Source organism: Rhinatrema bivittatum, chromosome 8, assembly GCF_901001135.1.
Source record: "Rhinatrema bivittatum chromosome 8, aRhiBiv1.1, whole genome shotgun sequence".
NCBI lineage: Eukaryota > Metazoa > Chordata > Amphibia > Gymnophiona > Rhinatrematidae > Rhinatrema > Rhinatrema bivittatum.
The window spans coordinates 174,698,094-174,719,648 of NC_042622.1; the positions used below are offsets into that span (position 1 = coordinate 174,698,094).

A 21,555-nucleotide genomic window follows, 5' to 3' on the forward strand; every position below is an offset into this window, starting at 1 on the left:
ACCAATGGGTACTCTCAATTACAGCTCGAGGGTACCACTTGGATTTCCTCACTGTACCAAACGAAAATCCTCCTCTTTCATCTTGGACAGTGACTCATCACTCCACAATCCTGCAAGCAGAATTATCCATTCTTCTGAAAGCCAGGGCCATAGAACCAGTTCCCAGGCCTCAGTGGGGCAGAGGATTCTACTCCCGATATTTCCTCATTCCAAAGAAAACCGGGGGCCTACGTCCTATCCTGGACCTCAGAAATCTCAACAAATTTCTAAAGAAAGAGAAATTCAGGAGGGTATCCTTAGGCACCATGCTACCTCTTCTTCAAAAAGGAGATTGGCTCTGCTCTCTAGATCTTCAAGACGCTTACGCTCACATTCCAATTTTTCCTCATCAACAGTACCTGCGATTTCTGGTCGAAGGACAACACTTCCAATACAGAGTACTACCATCCGGCCTAGCCTCAGCACCTCGAGTGTTCACAAAGTGTCTAGCAGTAGCGGTGGCACATCTTCACAAACAAAGAGTGCATGTGTTTCCTTACTTGGACGACTGGCTCATAAGAAGTCAAACACAAAGCGGAGCTCTCACTTCTCTCCAGCTCACAATAAAGTTGCTTCACTCCTTTGGATTTCTCATCAATTACGAGAAATCCCATCTCACACCATCTCACCAGTTGCAGTTCATAGGTGCAGATCTCAACACTATCACAGCAAAAGCTTTTCTTCCAAGAGACCGTGCTCAAACGCTTGTTCTCCTAGCGCACTCTATTCGCTATCAGTCTCAAGTTACAGCTCATCAGTGCCTCACCCTACTCGGACACATGGCCTCAACAGTTCATGTCACTCCCATGGCCAGACTGACCATGCGACTAATGAAATGGACACTCAAAGATCAATGGATTCAAGCCATTCAACCATTGTCCACTCCCATTCAGATAACACAAGATCTGAGATCTTCCCTTCTCTGGTGGACATCAACGATCAACTTGCTCAAAGGCCTACCTTTCCAGCAACCAATTCCACAAGTGACTTTAACTACAGATGCATCCACCTTAGGTTGGGGAGCACACATTGGTCATCTAAAGACACAGGGCACGTGGACAAAGCAAGAAGCCTCCTTTCAAATAAACTTCCTGGAGCTTCGAGCTATACGCTATGCACTACATGCGTTCAAGGACTGCCTTTCACACAAGACTGTTCTGATCCAAACGGACAACACAATAGCCATGTGGTACATCAACAAGCAAGGGGGAACAGGTTCCTACCTCCTTTGTCAAGAAGCAGCTCAAATTTGGGACTGGGCCCTAGCACACTCAATTCTTCTACGGGCCACCTACCTAGCAGGCATCCACAACACAGTAGCAGATCGCCTCAGCCGTCACTTCCAACCACACGAATGGTCCTTGGATCCAGCAATAGCATCCAAGATCTTCCAACGCTGGGGTCAACCGACGATAGATCTCTTTGCATCCCATCTGAACTACAAAGTGAACAATTACTGCTCTCTCCTCTGGCAGCAAAACAGCCTGCCAAAGGACGCCTTTGCTCGCCATTGGAACTCAGGCCTGTTATACGCGTATCCACCGATACCGCTCATAACCAAAACTCTAGTGAAGCTTCAACAGGACAAAGGGACTATGATACTCATAGCCCCATACTGGCCTCGACAAGTATGGTTCCCCACACTTCTAGATCTCTGTCAGGGATCCAATTCGCCTGGGAGTAGCTCCCAATCTCATAACTCAGGAACAGGGTCAGCTGCGCCATCCCAACCTTCAATCCCTGTCCCTGACAGCATGGATGTTGAAAGCTTGATCTTACAACCACTCAACCTTCCAACCACTATATCTCAAGTGCTGATAGCCTCACGTAAACCTTCCACTAGAAAGAATTATTCCTACAAATGGAAACGGTTTACTTTGTGGTGCACTCAGAAAGCATTAGATCCTTTCACTTGCCCCACTACCTCACTACTAGATTACCTATACCATCTTTCAGACTCTGGTCTAAAGACTTCATCTGTAAGAGTACACTTGAGTGCAATCTCAGCTTATCATAGCAAGCTGGGAGACACACCTATCTCTACACAGCCTCTCATCAGTAAATTCATGAGAGGCCTAACGCACATTAAACCACCAGTTCATTCCCCAAGCATACAATGGGACCTGAACGTAGTCTTAACCAGGCTTATGCGTTCTCCATTTGAACCCATAGATACCTGTGACCTTAAATTTCTCACTTGGAAAACGGTTTTCCTTATAGCCATTACATCAGCTAGAAGGGTCAGCGAACTACAAGCTCTAGTCACATACGAACCCTTTACAAAGTTCCTACATGACAGGGTGGTCCTCCGTACTCATCCTAAATTCCTTTCAAAAGTGGTCACGGAATTCCACCTCAATCAATCCATAGTTTTACCAACATTCTTTCCAAGGCCTCACTCTCACCAGGGAGAAAGAGCCTTACATACCTTGGACTGTAAGCGTGCATTATCTTTCTATTAAACCGCACTACAGTCCACAGGAAATCCAGTCAGCTGTTTGTATCCTATGATCCAAACAAACCTGGTAAACCAGTGGGTAAACATACTTTGTCAAATTGGCTAGCAGATTGCATACAATTTTGTTATGAGAAAGCAGGCCTTACTCTTCAAGGGCAAGTAAAAGCACATTCAGTCAGAGCAATGTCAACCTCAGTAGCACACCTTCACTCTGTACCTATTCTAGACATTTGTAAGGCAGCAACATGGAGTTCTCTTCACACTTTTGCAGCTCACTACTGTCTGGACAAAGAAGGAAGACAAGATTCAGCCTATGGACAATCCGTCTTAAAGAACTTGTTTCCAGTATAATCCCAACTCCTTCTACATCCAACCTGCTGTGATCTTCGGCTGATTCATTTCAACAACAATACTTCACTGTTGCTTCACGACAAAATGACTCCGCCTCTAGCTTGCTAATCACCCATATGTGAGGACTAGCATCCTGCTTGTCCTGGGATAAAGCAAAATTGCTTACCTTGTAATAGGTGTTATCCCAGGACAGCAGGATGTAGTCCTCACGAAACCCACCCGCCACCCCGCGGAGTTGGGTCCGATACGTTTTATTATTTTATTTTTGGCTAACGCTAATTGCTACAAAACCAGACTGAAGGGAGACCCCTGTGGCAGGGAATATCATGGCATGCTGGGGCATGCTCAGTAGGCACTCTGGTGCCAGTCAAAAGTTTCATGGAAACTTTTACAGAAGTTTTCCGTACATAGGGCTCCGTCAGTGACGTCACCCATATGTGAGGACTACATCCTGCTGTCCTGGGATAACACCTATTACAAAGGTAAGCAATTTTGCTTTATCCTTCATGGTGGAAGGAAGCAGGGCAAAGCAGCTCCGTGGGCTACCATAGCTCGCTGGATTAAGGAGGTGGTCACAGGAGCCTATGTGGAGGCAGGAAAGCCATTACCCCCTTCAGGCTAAAGCTCATACCGCTAGGGCTCAGGCAGTTTCATGAGCGGAAGCGAGAATGCGGTCTCCTGTTGACTTTTGCTGTGCGGCAGCGTGGTCCTCCTTGCACACCTTCTCCAGGCTCTATTGCCCGGGAGGATGCAGCCTTTGGTAAGGGCAATATTAACCAGACCATGGGCAGCCTCCCGCCCCGATTGAGAGTAGCTTTTGTACATCCCATTGGTCCTGAGTCCATCTGGCTGCACACTAGGAAATGAAGAAATTACTTACCTGATAATTTCATTTTCCTGAATGTAGACAGATGGACTCAGCATCCTGCCATGGCTGCCCAAGAACGGGACCAAGGATTCATCTGTGGAGTAGATATCGATTCCAAGAGATTACGTGTAAACCATCATCCAGTCCCTAGAGCCAGGGCATCTATAATCTTACTGGGATTCAGTGTTTGTTTTTGGTTGAGTACAGTTACGGTTATCTGTTTTTAATCACGTTTTTTCCATAGTATATCCATAGTGGCTTTTGAAGGGAATACTGAAGGGCTGATGTCATTGCAGGGGTATATCTAGGGTAACGACAGCTTTGAAATCTGACTCCGTCTCCATCTGTTGGCAGGGGAGCATAACCCATTGGTTCTGAGTCCATCTGTCTACATTAAGGAAAACTAAATTATCAGGTAAGTAATTTCTCCAATTGCCTAAACCAACTCCCAGCTCCACCTTCACTTCTGTAAGCTGAATGCTATGAGAATCTAACACTTCTGTGTGTTCAAATATATCTCCATGTCTTATTCAGCCTTTGCTTAATTATAAAAAGCTTTTCCAGCTTGCTCAAGTTTTCTGGTTCTGCTGTCTTGCAGGTTGGATATACTCCTGACTGGATCTTCCTGCTTCGGAATGTCATGAGAATAAGCCCTGATCAAGGTCAGCAATTTGCGCAGATGCTGGTTCAGGATGAAGAACCTCTTGCGGATATTACACAGGTAAATAGAAAATGTTTTGTATTGGCATAACTGTTTAATTACATAGTGCAGAAAGTGGAACTTCTGGTGATGTGTTGAGGGCTAGGATGCAGCTCTTACTTGCTCTGGTGGCCTTCCCTCTAATTGCAAAGATCGCATCTTTTTTTTTTTCCCCCCCAGCTATTTACAATGTCTACCAATTCTGCTAAATAAGTCCCTCTTAATATTTCATTGGTCACATATTTTTCAATTGTTGAGATGACATTTAAATTGGCAAAGAATTACAGACGAGGCCAAAGCTACAGAGTAAGATGACAGACGTGAATGAGGAAGGCCTTGCGTTGGATCTAAATGAGCCTTAGATCAGTGAAGTTGCGGCGGCGGTAGCAGCTCCTCTGGAGGGAAGCTTGAAAAAATGCATTAAAAAAAAACCCCTTGACTCTCTCATGCTGCAGTTCACTGATGTCACTAAGTAGCTCCATGAGATTCAAAATAGAATTTCTGACACAGCAGACCGTATACATAAGTTGGAACTGGATCAGTTAGTGGTTAAATTCTAAAAAGCTATTTTAGGTAAACTAGATAAAATAATTATGGATCGTGATTGTTCCAGAATCTGTTCTAGAGGCAACTCTTCATGAAATACTGGCTCACTTTTGTGCTTCTTCTCTGAGACCCTGGTATTGAAAGGGCCCATAAGCTGGAACTGCTCTGCTGACTCAACAGGCCTCAGGTTGTAAGAGTCAAAGTGCTAAACTTTCTGCATAAAACTGATATTTTGCATGCATACAGGCAATCCTCAGGGCTCATGTATGAGGGCTACAAAATATTTTTCAGGAGGACTAAGCAGCAGTTGGAAAAGAAGAAATTGCATATTATCCTTCAGTATCCTGCATAACTTCATGTGCTTCACTCAGGAAAATCACATTTTTGACACCTGTCAATGTAGCTCCACTCTCCTACAGACTCTAGAATCTTAATATTTATACTATGGCGAATCACTTGGTTTATTTAGAGCTGTTGGTATGGATCATAACTTTTTCTGCTGCTTTCTAAATTGGAGGGTATGATCTTGTATATTGAAGAAGAATGAAGACATTCTTCACTGTTGTGACACTTAAGAATTTTTTTTTTGGCCTTTTTTAGAAACATTTTTTTTAATCTTATTTTTCTGAAGCCATCTTTGGATTTGGAAAACATCTCCTATTTCTCTGATAGAACTTGTACAAATCTTGACTCCTTTTTAGTGGAGTTTCTGCGTTGTGAACATAGTGCAGAAAACGTACTTTTCTGCAAATTGCAGCCCCCATTTTTTTTTCCTGGTTTAATATTAGTTTGACAGCTACTATAAAACCAACAGGCTGACAGTTGCAAATTAATCTAAAAATGCAGCACAGAACATGACTTTCCAAGTGAAGGTTTTGCAATTTGAGGCTTCCTGAGACTGATTCAGAAGTAATCTTCTGTCCTTACATTGCAAAACATTACTACCACATCGTCTCTGGAGAACAGAACAAACTTGAATCCCATCCCTTTTTGAACATGAAGTCCTAATTGTTTTCAATCCCACACTTTTCTTGCGTGGGCTCCCACTGCACCAACCATTAGAATATCTGACTAGCTCTTGCGCTTAATTTGTAGGAAGAAGCAGTGATACCTTCCTGCTCCCTATTTACTATGTTTTTGTCCTTCCTGAATTTTCTAGATTGTTGATGTCTTTATGGAGTACAACCTGATTCAGCAGTGTACTGCTTTTCTGTTGGATGCACTGAAGAACAATCGGCCATCAGAGGGTCCTCTACAAACACGTTTGCTTGAGATGAACCTCATGCATGCTCCTCAGGTATGTCCCAGTCATGAAACAAGGCAGTCCAAGCCCACCTGCATACTTCTGAGTAAATACTTAATGCGGGCCTGAGCAAATTTTAACTGGGATCTAGGAGCCAGCCCAAAAAAAAACTTCAGAGCCAACAGTAGATCCTTCCCTTCAACACTGGGTCTCCTCCTGCCGCCCCCCACCCTGCGTAGTGATGTAGATCCTTTAGTGCCTGGTTTATTAAGGCTGTTTTCCCATTCTGTATTTTGTGCTATTGCTTCCTTTATTGCCGTAGCCCCCATTTGTTTTTTACCCGACTACCCTGTCCCCACTAGCCACTCCCCATCAGTTACTCCTCAAGTAAACCAGCCACCCCCAAGCAAGCCAGCCCCAGTCACCTCTTGCTGGCTTGAGTTGACCACTTCTTCCCCTCCCTTAGTTTGCTGGCTATCACAGTGCACCGCAGGAACCGCTCTTTTCTTCAGTTGGGAGACTATTATGGGTGCTGAATTGTCACGCTCATCTCAAGTCTCATGAGTCTGAGATAAGCCTCAAACTCAATGAGAGGTGTGCAATGTCCAATAGAAGAGGAACCTTTTTCTGGGGGCATACCATAGCAGGACATTTGGGGCAGAAACATCCTAGGTGCCACAGCATAATTTCTAGATGCTGTGGTGATGTGGCACTTGGGATTTGTCGAGCCTTGAGTTAAAGAGGCTCAGCACAACTGCACATAAATAGTTTCATTTAGCTTGTTCTAAGTACTAATTAGGTAGACTGTAGACACTTGCATTTTGTGTGTTTATTATCTTGTAGTACAGTAGGTTTCCCCCAGTAGAAAGTTACAGAAAAGGTGAGTACTGTATCTACACTGGACAGGGCTTAATTTATTGAAGGATAATTCTAATTGGGATAAGAACATTGTAGAGTCTGTTTTTTTGATTGTTTTTAATGGGATTTTTTTTTTTTTTAAGATGGCTAATGACTTTAACACATCAGTGACCTATTCTAGTCCTTGAGGGCCCGGGGCCAGATTTAGGCATATTGCAACATAGGAAAGTGTATAGGCTATCAAATTCTGAAGGTGGCCAAAAACTGGGATTCTCCCTGCTGCTGTTTGATTTCTGGGAGTGAAAACATTTGTCTATGGGCGCCATAATCTTAAATTGGCCTTGCGAGGGCTGCATACTGGTTTGGTTTTCTTAATATTCCTAATGGATATGCTGCCTGTTTTTTTTTTTTTGTGTGCAAACTTATCTCGTGCATATTCATTAAGGGTATCCTGAATCCAGATCGGTTTGTGGACCTCAAACTAGAACTTGGAGAACCCTATAAACCTCTTTATGGAGTCTGGAGTGAAGGTTCTTTGTGTATAAATTTCTTGGACTAATTGTGTGGTGTAGTTTCCCCCAGTCCATGAGCAAATTATCCCCTTTTATTTATTTTTTTTAACTTCAGAATCCATAGAAGATCTGGTTACAGACAGACTGGTCCTTCAGCACACATGTGCTTGCAGATGACTTGACTTTCTTAGCAGGTTATACAGTTACTTTTTGGTAAAATGTTATCATATCCATTTTTTATTATAATGGGAGGGTTTCACATTTTGATAAGATCAGAATACATGTTTAAAACATGCATGTGAAAAGTAATCCACCCTATTACATCCTGGAGGTAACAAATATTTACCAAGAAACGAGTTGTGTAGTGAATAGTATGGGGGATTTTATGTATGTACTTGTTTAATTAGAATCTGTTTTTAATTTCAGGTGGCAGATGCCATTTTGGGCAACCAGATGTTCACTCATTACGACCGTGCTCACATTGCTCAGCTGTGTGAAAAGGCAGGACTGTTGCAGCGTGCTCTGGAACATTTCACCGATCTGTATGATATTAAACGGGCTGTGGTTCACACACACCTCCTGAACCCTGAGGTATATAGGCTGTACACTGCATAACTTGCACATCCACATGCTGTTTCTAACATTGCTTATGTTTTTTCCGTAGGTGTAGCTATTGTAAAATATGGCAGAAAGTTGAGGTACCTCATACATCACTATAAGATCAGATTTCTTAAATACATTAATTGTAATTTATTTGAACACCATTTGCTGTAAAATGCCTCAGAATATTATTGGGTAAATAAAGGTGTATGGACATGTTGGTCTGACATTGAGCATATGCTAGTAACTGGGATCTTCTGAATTGTGTAACTAAACTTCTGTCTCACTCAGAACAAAGGAAGACTTTATTTCTAGTGTTCAAAACTTGTTTTATTATCACAGCTGAGAATATTGACTTTCAAGTGACATCCATGTTGGGACATATTTCTGACACTTATGGGAATACTTTGCCTGAATTAAATGTCAATTATACAATGATAATTTAAAATGTGAGGTTTTTTTGGGCCTGGTAGTTTCCTCTTCTTCCTTTTTGATTTCTAGCTCATTCAAAACGGGGACTGTGATCTGGTGCTGTGAGCCTTCATGTGCAGCTATCTTGGGATTTTTCCCCCTTTTTAATATTCTCTCCCAACTAGCTTAATCCAGTCATTGCAGCATCCAGGGTCCACGCACCAGTACTCTTCCTGGAACCCTGCAATCGTAGACTGTAAACTCTGCCACTAGTGTCGCTCCATGGTGACGGGGATTATTCCTCAGCCCCCAGCACTGTGAATACTGCTTTCACAGCATCGACATCCTGGGAATTGAATCCAGGTCCTTCTACATTTCCACCAGGGAAACTTTATATTAAAAAAAACAAACACACCCAAAACCCTAATTTATAGTTTTTGGTATTTAAAGTATGAAATTAGTTAACATTTTATTGGTCTTGCTGTGGATTTAGCTACAGAAAAAACTTCTTTTTTTCCTTTCTCAGTGGCTGGTGAATTACTTTGGTTCACTGTCGGTTGAAGATTCTCTGGAGTGTTTGCGTGCTATGCTTTCTGCAAACATCCGCCAGAATCTGCAAATTTGTGTTCAGGTAGCTTCAAAATACCACGAGCAGCTGTCCACTTTGTCGCTTATTGAGCTCTTTGAATCTTTCAAGAGTTTTGAAGGTAAGATTGCCTATTTTTGTTTAAGAAGTTCTAGTTTTAATTTTGGTTTAAATAGAAATGTAAAGATCATCAAAATTGTACAATCTGCCTCTGCTATGATGGCCTAAGGATTTTTTTGTGAATACAATTTTAATGGAGCTGGTATAATGTACTGACCTTTCAAATTGTGTGAGAATATATAGATATAGAGAGAGAGAGATATACATAGTCTCATGGTTTTTTTAAAAAATATTTTTGATAACTGATTCAAGTCCACTAGCCTTGTTACATCTTGTAACTCATCCAAGCCCAGTGTTAAGTATGTGGTTCTACAAATGAAGAAAACATGCAATGGAGTCTTCATGTGTATAAAATTAGTATGAAAATTATTCTTTATTTGTACTGCTATTCTGCCTTTTTTTTTTTGGTTCACACCTCAGAGCAAAACACAATTCAAGGTACTTTCCTGAGGTTAGTGACAGGTTCTGGAGATATTTCCCTGAATAAATGCCTAATTATATATTCATCTAAAGTCAAAACCATTTTTAAAGAAAATGTCAAAAATTACTTTTTTTAAAATTTCACATTAAATATAGGCTATAGAATTGCCTCAGTCTCTGACTCTGCTAAAGAATTTTCTAATTTGTGCCATCACCAGAAATCTGATGTGGCTGTGCTGATCCTCAGAATCCAATGCAGGCATTGGACTGACATGTATAATATGAATTTCTCCCAGGACAAGCAGGATAGTAGTCCTCACATATGGGTGACATCAGATGGAGCCCTGTCACGAACACTTTGTCAAAGTTTCTAGAACTTGGCCATGCTCAGTGTGCCAGTCAAACATGCCACTAACCCTGCAGCCACCAGGGGACCCCCTTAGTCTCTTTTCTGCGCAGCAGTTGCCTTGCGGTTTAGGAGCTCTGTGAGATTTCTCATAATTTTCCTCACGGAACTATTTGACGTTTATCTTCTTTAAAAAAAAAAAAATCCCTCATCGGGGTCCCCCAGTGTGCTCTGTTCCCTCCGCTCGGTTAGAGGACCATGTCCATAACGGACTCACATGAAGTCTGTTTTGTGCTTAGGCCCCTCGCACGATGTTTGTCGATGCCCTAGTTGTGCACAAATGACCACGAAGGCTGTCGCGCTCGCCTGGACAAAATGGAGCAGTTGTTTGCTTAAAAACATACTGCTCCATTGACGCCAGTTAAAGCGCCATCGACCGTGGAAGGGTCCATCAACCTCAGAGACAAATCGCCATGAGCACCGTGGACAGGGTGACCGTCACAGATTCCATTGAGGACATTGGCGTGTTTGTCTTCGGTGCTGGGGAAAGACTGGACCGAGCACTGGCACCGATACCGCAGCAGCATAGACTTCCATTGAGCCGTCTGCGAAGAGGGCCCGGGGAGAGGAGCCCCCATACTCCTCTGGACCCGGGACCCCATGTGCCGGGCACCGAGCCTCCACAGGTCCCCTTGGAGGCTCCAGTGACACCTAGCCTGCCTCCTATACCCCGATCGCCGTGCCACCCATGCCGGCTTCCCGGGAGGAATTGGACCGTATGATCCAAGAGGCAGTGCTGAAAGCCTTACGAAGCTTCCAGTCAGCGCCGGCCCCCAGAACCGGCTTCCTCGATGATGGCACCGCTCCTCGAGCGCCTAGATACGCTCATCGGTGCCTTTTCCACTCCTCTGCTACTGGACACGCTGGCATTTAGTCATCCATCGAGGCCTCCGCAGGCCCTGATTCCAATACTGGGTTCCTCGGAGGAGGAAGGATCGATTCCTGGCCTCGACTCTCTCACCATAAGGCTTCTAAACTCATTGGGATCTCTAATAAATTACCCCAAATCCCAATTGACACAGTCTCATCTTCTCTCCTTTATAGGAGCAGATCTAGACACGACACTGTCCAGAGCATTCTTACCCAACGACCGTGCGATTACGCTGTCCAACCTTGCCAGCTTTATCCGCCGTCAAAAAAGAACCTCAGCTGGCCAGCTTCTCAGGTTGCTCGGCCACAAGGCATCAACAGTCTGTCACCCCTATGGCACGCTTGGCCATGAAAGTGACCCAGTGGACTCTGAAATCCCAGTGGCGACAAGCTACTCAGCTGCTGTCGTCCCTGGTACCCATAATCAGCCAGTTTCATCTGTCCCTTGCCTGGTGGACACAATGCCAACTAACAAGTGGGTCTTCCTTTCTAGCAACCGGCTCCTCAAGTGACCTTAACTACAGACGCCTCCAACCCAGGTTGGGGAGCCTATGTCCAAGGCCTTCAAACTCAAGGGACTTGACAAAAGCTGAAGCGAACGTTGCCCAACCTCATAACACAGAATCATGGCACGTTATGCCACCCGAACCTCCAGGCCATCAGAGAAAAGGCTGATACATGTCACTTGAAAGGTTGAGTGGTTATAGTATCAAGTCCTAGTAGCTTCACGGAAGTCTTCCACGCGGAAATCCTATCGCTCTAAATGGAAGAGATTTACCTTGTGGTGCACACAGAAGGGCTTGGATCTCTTTTCTTGCCCCACATAGTCTGTTAGATTCTCTGGCACCTCTCGGAATCTGGTCTCCAGACATCTATCCGTGTGTACCTTAGTGCCATCTCTGCTTACCATCAAGGAATAGGAGATGCCCCGATAACGGCTCAACCCCTGGTGAGTCACTTCATGAGGCTTAGTACAGCTTAAGCCTCCTCTATGGCCACAGGTCGTGGGCATGGGACCTCAATGTCATACTTGCATGGCTAATGCACACTCCTTTTGAGCCCTTGCACTCCTGCAAACTCGGATACCTTACATGGAAAGTTCTTTTCCTAGTAGCCATCACGTCTGCTCGCAGAGTGAGTTACAGGCCCTTGTGACCTACACAAGGTTCCTCCATGGCGGGTGGTTCTCTGCACTTACCCTGAATTCCTACCTAAGGTGGTAACTGATTTCCATTTAAATCAGTCCATAGTCTTGCCCACTTTCTTTCCAAAACCTCACAGCTCTTCACACCTTGGACTGTAAGCGTGCTCTTGCATTTTATTTAGACCGCACTACAACCCACAGGAAGTCCACCCAACTCTTTGTCTCTTTTGATAAGAACAAACTTGGGAATGCAGTGGGTAAGCAAACACTGTCAAACTGGTTGGCAGACTTCATTGCATTCTGTTACCAGCAAGCAGGCCTTCTTCTACAGGGACAAGTGAAGGCACACTCGGTCAGAGAAATGGCAAGGTCCGTAGCACACTACCATTCAGTACAGATTGCTGACATCTGCAGGGCTGAGACATGGAGCTCTCTCAAGACCATCGCAGCTGACTACTGCCTGGCCAGTCTGTCCTAAAAAATTTGTTTCCAGTGTAGGACCCCAACTCATCCTACCTCTACTCACTGTGAATTCAGGCTGCCTCATCCTTGCCAACAGTACCCCAGTTGTTGTGCCTGTTGCACATGTTCGGTGCTGCTTGGCCTCATATGTATGACTCGGCCTGTAGCTTGCTATTCACCCATATGTGAGGACTACCATCCTGCTTGCCCGGGGAGAAAGCAGAGTTGCTTACCTGTAACAGGTGTTCTCCCAGGACAGCAGGATGTTAGTCCTCATGAAACCTGCCCACTACCCTGCGGAGTTGGGTTCACGTACGTTTTATTTTATTTTTTGCTCGTACTTTTGCTACAAATGAGACTGAAGGGTGGCTGCGGGGTTAGTGGCATGCTGGGCATGCTCAGTGTGCCAGTCAAAGTTCTAGAAATTTTGACAAGTGTTCCGTGACAGGGCTCCATCTGATGATGTCACCCGTATGTAAGGTCTAACATCCTGCTGTCCTGGGAGATCACCTGTTCCCTGAACGTACCCGGATCAGTCCAGACTCCTGGGTTTGGCCCCCCCCCTCTAGCAGATGGAGACAGAAGTTTACAAACAAAAACTCCGCCTATATCTAGGCTGGTGCCACCTACAGTCCGGCAGTATTCTTCTGTCTCCTAGCAGGTGGAGAGGGTGCCAACCTACAGTCTGTGCTGAGGCCTAGATTTAGGTGGTAGTGTGTTAAAAAAAAAAAAAAAAAAAAAAAAAAAAAGGAAGAGAAAGCAGTTTGAGAGTAGGAAGCCGACGGATTGGGGTTCGGACCGCAGAGGCTTGCCTGCTGGTCACCGAGCCTGCCTCCCAGAGGGTAGTGAGGTCCTGAGGGGACCATCCCCTCTGGTTGAGGCCGCTGTTACGTGGGGGAGCTCCACTGTCAGCGTCTATCAGGGCTGGGGGTGACATCGGGATGCCCGGTTCCCTCCCCCCAGCTGGACCCGGACCTGATCTACTGGTAACTGTGTCTGTGTGTTTAAAAAAAAAAAAAGTACTGCCTGTTTTTCTTCTTTTGTCTGTGCCTTGTCTCTCCTGTCCTGTTCCTGTGAGGGGGGAGGTAGAGGACCGCCGTCGCCGGGGAGATCTTTTCTTTTTTGTACTGTGCCTACCCTTTTTTTTTCTTCGGGGCCGCGATGCCGCGGAGAGCTGCATGTCAGGCCTGCGGGTCCACGGCCACGCGGCTGTCAAGGGACAGCCTGTGTTCGTCATGCGTTTCCGGTGGGGAGGGGGGTCTGTGACGCCGGCAGGGTCCCGGGGCAGCAGGCAGGTACGTGCCGGTCCCGAGGTCGGTAGGCTGGCGATTAGTGCGGGGCTGGCTTCGGGGACGCTGGGTCCGGGCGCCATTTTGTTTTCTTCGCCGGCGTTTTCGCCCACAAAGAGTTCTGTAAGAGCTACGATACATGTGTCATTCCTATTCCAAAATGAGAGATGTGGTATTAAGATTATTTTTAAGACATCGAACAGTGAAATTTCATGGGCAACAGATCTGGATTTATCCCGATCTGGCGAGAGTGACCCAATTGAGAAGGAAGGATTTTCTGAGCTTAAAATCTGAAGTTCTTACAAGGGGAGCAAGATTTATTTTAAGGTACCCTTGCAGGTGTGAGATAAATTATAAGGAAAATAAATCTTTTTTTTTTTTTTTCTTTTTAAATACCTCATCTACAGACCTTTTTGAATTCTCATCCCACTAACACAGTAACTGGCTAGGAGCAATTAGAATATTTTGGCTGATATCTCTGATTAGTGAAAATATTCTTTATAGTTAAAATTCTCTTAAGGTTATCACTCACTTTTTAAAAAAAATTTAATTCTCCTGAATTGACTATGGAGTTTATACAGAAATGTTTAATTTGAGTAAGGTAGATTGCCTAAATTTATTTTTGATAACTTCTGTATTTGCATACATACAATGTTTGTTGTGTTAAGTTTGAAATGCATAAATAAAAAAAAAAATGAATCTGCTGAGTAATTTAGTGGCCGGGATTGGTCACTCTGAGACAGGATGGTAGGTTCAAGGGACCTTTAGTCTGACCTATTTCATTCTTTTATAAACTAGTGTCATCTTTCTATATATGGCTGCCAGTGATTACATTTTTGGCATTGATGATTGGTATTTTTGCCTTCATCACATGATAGTTGTCTTGGTACGTCTAAAAGTCCCTTCCTCATTGTCCGACCAGACTAGTCCAGATGCATGGGTTTTTCTCCCCTACCAGCAGATAGAGAGATAGAGAATAAAAGATTTGCTGGGATAGAACCCTCATAAGGAATTATGCCACCTGCAGGCTGTAAGTATGTCTGTCTCCAGCAGATGGTTAGAGGAGCCAAACTCTGCAGTCTAAAAATTTGGTAGGTGAACTCCCAGGAGGTGAAGTAGATAATAAGTAGGGGTGAGCAGGGGAGTCTGATCTTTTTCTCTGGCTTGATCTCATTTATTGAGGGAGGGGACTGGTAACCAATGGTGTGCTGATTTCCTCTTCTCTCCTCTTTTCCCTTAACCCCGGCTGTGCTCTGTGGAAGCGCACAAGATTTGTTGGACAGATCATCATTAAGGGAAGTACCTTTGTTTTTATTTGGTCTTTTTTTTTTCCTTGAATGTCTTGTATCTTAAAAATAAATAGCAGGAAGCAGTAGTCAAGGCAGGGATGCAGGGATTTCTCTCCCATGGTGCAGGGCTTGTTGGGGAAGTTTGTGAAATGGCAGAGGGTAGAAGGTAAGTCGCAGAGCTCTCTTACTTGTCAGCTATGCAGTGTAGCAATATGGTAGCACTTCTGAGTGCGGGAAAATATGCCCAGCCTGCTAGGCTGGTGCAGCAGTATTCTCGTATTGGGCCTGTGCAGAACCTATCCTGGAGGAGGAGAGAGCCATTCAGGGGGTTTCCTGGGGTGAAGAAAAGGGGGCAGTCCTCTTCTGGCAAGGGGAAGGCAGCCTAGAGGTCAGCTCTGCTGGGAGAGATCATGCAGCACATGGCTGGTGACCATTTTGGATTTGATCCCTGGTAGTACTAGAAATGGCAAGGAGGCAGTGATAGAGCACCCAGTGCTTTCCCCTGCTGGTGGATGCTTTTCCACAGGAGGGAGGATGATTTGGGCTCCAGAGGTGCTCTTCTCCTTTGGAAACATTTTCCCCTGAGTTTTAATTCATTGTGTACTTTTTAATAAAGCAGGGCTATGGTGAACATAAAATAGAAGCTGCTAAGGTTTCTTCAGTGGCTTCTTATTTGGTACATTCTCGTCCCAAGAAGCACAGATGGGACTTGGAGGGAGATGCAGCATCTGTTTCTTCAACAGAGGGAGGGATCCCTGGGAGATTTTACTATTGGGGAAGGGCAGTAACCCTGAAAGGATCCACTGGAGGAGGGAGAGACCCCTGTAGTGGATGCAGACAACCCAAAGGTGGTTCTTTTTTTTATTAAGGAGGAACTGCCTTTGATTTCTCAGGTCCTGGTGGAGCTGGGCATTTAAGGAGCAGCAGGTTCAGCTGGTACTAGAAGGGGAAGATCCCATTTTAGAGGGACTCAGGGGCCCTACTAGGGTGTTCTCTTAGAGTACTGAAGACTTTAGTCTCTCCAGAGTGGGAGACTCCAGAGGCTGGTAAGTAGAGCTATGGCAAAACTCTGTCCACTTCTGGAAGAAGCTCTGGACCAGCTGAAATTTCCCGAGGTAGATGCGTTAGTGTCTGTGGTAGTAAAACTATTCCCGTGGAAGGATGTGTGGCTGTGAAGGATAGCCAGAATAGAAAGATGTATGTCTCTTAAACATACATTTGAGGTTTCAACTTTAGCATTGTGAGCAGCAAACTGTAGTGGCTATCTGTCTAGGGCAGAGCTTTCCAAACTTTTCATGTTGGTGACACACTTTTTAGACAAACATAATTTCACGACACGGTAATTCAGTCTACTAGTAAACCAGAGGTTAAAGGTTAAACGAACGAAACATATTTCGACAATTTATGTATGTTTCCTTAAATATATACATAAATAAAATGTTTCACGACACAACCTATCTCATGAAAACCTTAAATTTATATTAAAAATATATATTCCAAGATTCATGTTATTGTTATAATTTATGAGAAACAATAATAAAACAAATTGTCTGTCCCCCACACACTCATCTCTCTCCTCCCCCCAGCACATGTCTGGCCCCCACACACTCATATCTCTCCCCCTCAAGCACATGTCTGTCCCCCCAGCACGTTTGCCCCCCACTCACTCATCTCTCTCTCCCCAGCACATGTCTGGCCCCCACACTCATGTACCTCGTCTTTTTGATTGTTGCCAGTTAAGTGCTTCACTCCCTTCCATGATCACCAGACACTGCTGCTTGCAGTCAGTACTCCTCATGGCCAGGCCTCATCGGCAACAGCAGCCAATGCAAGGATGGCTGGGCTCGTTCCACCCACCAAGCCCCCCCAAAAAACGCGATTGACAGCAAAAATCACCCAATAATAAGCAACCCATAAACTGAAAAAAAAAAGTGAATCTCTAGAAAAAAAAAAAAGCCCAAACTCGCATCAGAGTTGACCAGGCTTGCGCGACACACCTGCACATTGCAGGCGACACTAATGTGTCCCGACACACAGTTTGGAAAGCTCTGGTCTAGGGCATGTTTACACTGGGTGCAGCAAGTCCCTGTAGACGCTGTAGAAGATAATCTGACAGAGGCTGGAAGCCGATCTCACCTTTAATGTGGATGCTTTTTTTAGCATCTCATCCGTACTTCAGCCAGAGCTATGGTGGCCTTTGTTTCGGCACGGCACTTGTGGGGCTGCACAGTTGGGTGATAGAGATATGGTTAAAATCGAGGTTGAGAAAGCTTCCCTTTAGAGAGACTCCTTTTTGGAGAGGATTTGGGGAAGTCAAAATCCCATAAGTTACCCTAGGATAAATCTAGGGAGGTGTGTGTGGTTCTTTTTTTTTCTTTTTTTTAAGAGATTCCCAATGGGCTGAAATTTTAGAGAGGCAAGGCATTACTAGCCAGGTCCTTGTCTTCAGCTTATTCTCAAAAGCAGTTTGGCAGTAAGTCTATCCTTTTGTGCTAGTTGCAGAGGTGCGAGGGATGGCATCAGTCGTGGTAAAGCTTCCCAGTGAAGCTCGGGGGTTCACGCTGTACTTCAACAAATAGGCAGACTGTCCCAGTTTTATGGAGCGAAGGCCTATATTACCATAGATCAATGGTGTTGTAGATGGTAATGCTCGCTATAAAAGGTGTTTGAGGTGAAGGAGATTCTGGCATGCCTTCTGATCTGTGTCAAAGGGAGACTGGAGCTGGATTTGGTATTCAATTTATTTCATCATGTCGAAGGATGGCATGTTCTGCCCATTCTAGATTTCAAGAAGGTGAATGCTGCCTTGAAAGTGTCCCGTTTTCACATTGAGACTTTACGTTCCTTGGAGAGACTTTAACATCGCTAGATCTTTCGGTAGCATATCTATATATTCCTATTCAAAGGAATCATCTGGTTCCTCATTATGGTCCTAGGTGGTCATTGTCAATTTCAGGCCCTGCCCTTTGAGCTAGCAATGGCACTCAGGACTTTTGCCAAGGTAATGGTGGTAGTTGTGGCAGCACTTCATAGAGGGGAGTATTGGTTCATCCATATCTTGACGTTTGACTGATTTGAGTGAAATTGGAGGAATGTCATCGAGCAAAGGCCTGAGTGATTCGGCTGTTGCAGCAGCTTGGTTGGGTCATTAATTTTCCAAAGAGCAGGCTTCAGACCTCTCGAGTGTCGGAATATCTGAGAGCATGCTTTGATACTGTGCTGGAGAGAGTGTTCTTTAAAGAGGAAAGGATAGAGAAGCTCCAAGGGCAAATTTACAGGTTGCTGGGGATTAAATTTCCCAGCGCCTGGGAATATTAAGTTCTAGTTTCCATGTTTTCAACCTTGGAGTTAGTTCCATGGGCAAGAATATATATGAGGCCATTACAGATGGCTCTGATTTACTGATGGAGTCCTCAGCCCCAAATTATGAGGTCAGGTTGCTTCTTCAGGGGGAGATCAGGGGCAGCCTGGTATGGTGGCTTTTGGATTAGGACTTGTCCAAGGGGGATGGACCTAGAGGTCCCAAATTAGACGGTGGTAACCATTGATGCAAATCACAGTGGTTGGGGTTGCTCACTGTTAAGGTTAGATAGCTCCAGGTCACTGGACTGTTAGCAAGGTGACTTGGTCCATAAATCACTTGGAAACCAGGGCACTCAGAAGATCCTTATCAGCTTCTTCCCTTAGTTTGGGCGAGAGCGGTAAGGGTGTCAATGCGGTGGTGGTAGCATATATAAAATCAGAAAGTCAGGACCAGGAGTGTCAGTTTCTACAGAAGTAAGTCGCTTGTTCATGTGGGTGGAAAGTCGTCTGATGGCGCTAACAGCATCCCATGTTGCAGGAGTGGAAAATGTCCAAGTGGACTTTCTGAGCAGATACCTGTTGGATCCAGGGTAATGGGATTTATCTGTCAAGATGTACTCCATGATCAGATCCACCTGAAGCTCTCCCCACCAGGATCTGATTATGTCTGCAAAGAGTACCAAGAGTCCAGTTTTATAGTTAAAGATCAGGGTCCATGGGACTAAATGCTCTGGTTCAGGTGGGGCCTCAAGGAGGTCTTCTGCATGTTTTTCCAATCTTGGCTGCTGTTTTGTTGTGTGATCTGGAAGATAAAGCTTCATTGAGGCCGCATGATTCTTGTAGTACCAGAATGGTCCAGAGGTCCTTTGTTGTGGATCTGGTGCGACTTAGTGTGCAGGAATCATTTGACGTTTGATTGTATTTGGGAATTTTTTACATCAGGACCCAGTAGTTTTTGAGCAGTAGACTCATGTTTGTTTTGTGGCTTTGGCTTTTGAACAAAGAAGGATGAAGAGTAAAAGATACTCGGTTGAGGTTTCCATTTTACAATCCCAGAGAGTCAATTTTGTTGTGTGATTGGATTTGGAAAGTGGATCTTGGTGTTAGGAGAGAGGTGTTTCTCTGTTAAGGGCTTTGATCCCAACTGTTCTCGCCTTTCTGCATTCTGGTTTGCAGAAAGGTTTGGTGCTGAATTCAGTCAACTTTAACATGGCTGCATTGTCATGTTTTATGGAAAAATCTCACAGGTGCTCTGTGGCAGCATACTTGGAGGTTAGATTTTTGAGAGAGATTAAGCATCTTTTGCCTCCTATCAGAAGATTGATTCCTTGACATCTCATCTTGGTGTTGAGAGCCATATATTAAACATCCCTTGAGCCATCAGGAGGCTTCTTTGCAGGATCTTACTTTGAAGACAGTGTTTCTAGTAGCAAGTTGTTCAGTATTGCATTTTTCAGAGATGCAGGCCTTGTTCTGCAGAGAACCTTTTCTGGCGTTTTTCTTTGGAAGGGATTTCCGTTCATACGATGCCCTTTTTCTTGTTAAAAGTGGTTTCTTCTCTTCACTTAGAACCAGCAGTGGGAGTTGCCGTCCTCCAGAAGGTTGAGTGCAAGTGATGGGTCTCTCCATGTACTAATGTACGAAGGGAATTTCTAAGTTATCTAAAAGTGAAGCTCATCTGCTAATTATATTTCCTTGCGTCCTAGCAGACCAATCTAGGATCCCATCCATTGGACCTGCTGCTCTTTGTTCTATATGGGGAAAGTTACAGGATGAAGTGCTGGTTTGCCGTAGGGGTTTTAGTTGGTTGAAGGTTCACAGATATGTTATTTCTACTCCCCCCACCCCCCCTTGCTTATGGAGGGGAGGTTTTAACTTGGGCACGATTATACTGAGTGTCTGCAAATGGCACAGTTCCTTTTGAGGATTCTATTCTAGCAAAGCTTTTGTTCTGTCTCCATCTGCTGATAGGGGAGAAAAACCCCATGTGTCTGGACTAGTCTGGTGGGACCCGGGGAAAAAAATTGGCAGGTAAGAAACCTAATTTTCTCTTGGCTAGTTTGTTGCATTGCAGCTCTGTTTGGTTTCTAATTTTGATTTCTCCTTTCTAAGGTCTCTTTTACTTCCTGGGCTCCATTGTAAACTTTAGTCAGGATCCAGATGTGCACTTCAAGTATATTCAGGCTGCCTGCAAAACCGGCCAAATTAAGGAGGTGGAAAGAATCTGTAGAGAAAGCAACTGCTATGACCCTGAGCGTGTGAAAAATTTCTTGAAGGTAAATCAGAATAAAGCAAAGATCTGGGAGGGGCAGGGAAAACAGATACCTCAGAGAAGGAATTGTATGCCATTTACAATTAAATTACATCTGGACAGTGTGCATGTGGTTATTCCAAGAATTTACATTTAGTAAATTCACTCATGTAGTCCTACAGATTCTTTTTCTCTTTAGCTTTCCATTAACCATTTTACAATAGCAATAAGTCTAGACTTTCTCTGTAGTTAAATGATTTTTCCTATTGAAGGTTTGAAGGCACAAAGTGTAAATTCTTATGTTAATACATGGCTTACTGTGCTTCAGTAATGAGACATTATCTCGAAGTATATCACTAATTGTGACATCTGTGCAGTATTGCTCAATCAAGGCTTCGATTTTAGCTGCTGGCCATTTATATATTAATCATAAGCATTCATAATTTACCTTAAAATAAAACATCTATCAAAAGTGAGTACATCTTACATTCACTCGCCTCGTCTTTGGTTCAGGCCCGGATTTAGGCATAGGCAACTGGCTACAGTGCCACATGTTGCTAGGCGCTGGAATGTTGTTGCTGCTTTTGTGCTTCTATCTGGGCCTGCCTCTGAGTTGTGGTGGTGCCCAACTCCAGCAAAAGCAATACAACGCTAAAAAGAAAATCCAGCACAGAGCCTTTTGCCAGTTGAGCTCGCAAAGCCCTATGGTAGCCCTGCTCCTCACATGGGTTTCCATAGTAATAGGAAGTCTGTGTGAGGAGGGGGCAGGGTGCTGGTGGCAAGAGGCCCCACATTGGATTTTCTTTGTAGAGTTGTTTTGCTGCTACTG

At 44.4% G+C, this 21,555-nt stretch overlaps 1 protein-coding gene across 2 annotated transcripts in view; it reads left to right on the forward strand.

The window, feature by feature from the left end:
- Nucleotides 1-21,555, forward strand: part of CLTC (clathrin heavy chain) — a 281,360-nt gene that overhangs the window by 133,819 nt on the left and 125,986 nt on the right. For both annotated transcript variants that reach the window (XM_029611533.1, XM_029611534.1), the window contains exons 10-14: nucleotides 4,315-4,437; nucleotides 6,122-6,259; nucleotides 8,002-8,166; nucleotides 9,113-9,293; nucleotides 20,588-20,751. In XM_029611533.1, coding sequence (XP_029467393.1) covers nucleotides 4,315-4,437; nucleotides 6,122-6,259; nucleotides 8,002-8,166; nucleotides 9,113-9,293; nucleotides 20,588-20,751 — 771 coding nt within the window. The remainder of the gene's footprint in view (nucleotides 1-4,314; nucleotides 4,438-6,121; nucleotides 6,260-8,001; nucleotides 8,167-9,112; nucleotides 9,294-20,587; nucleotides 20,752-21,555) is intronic.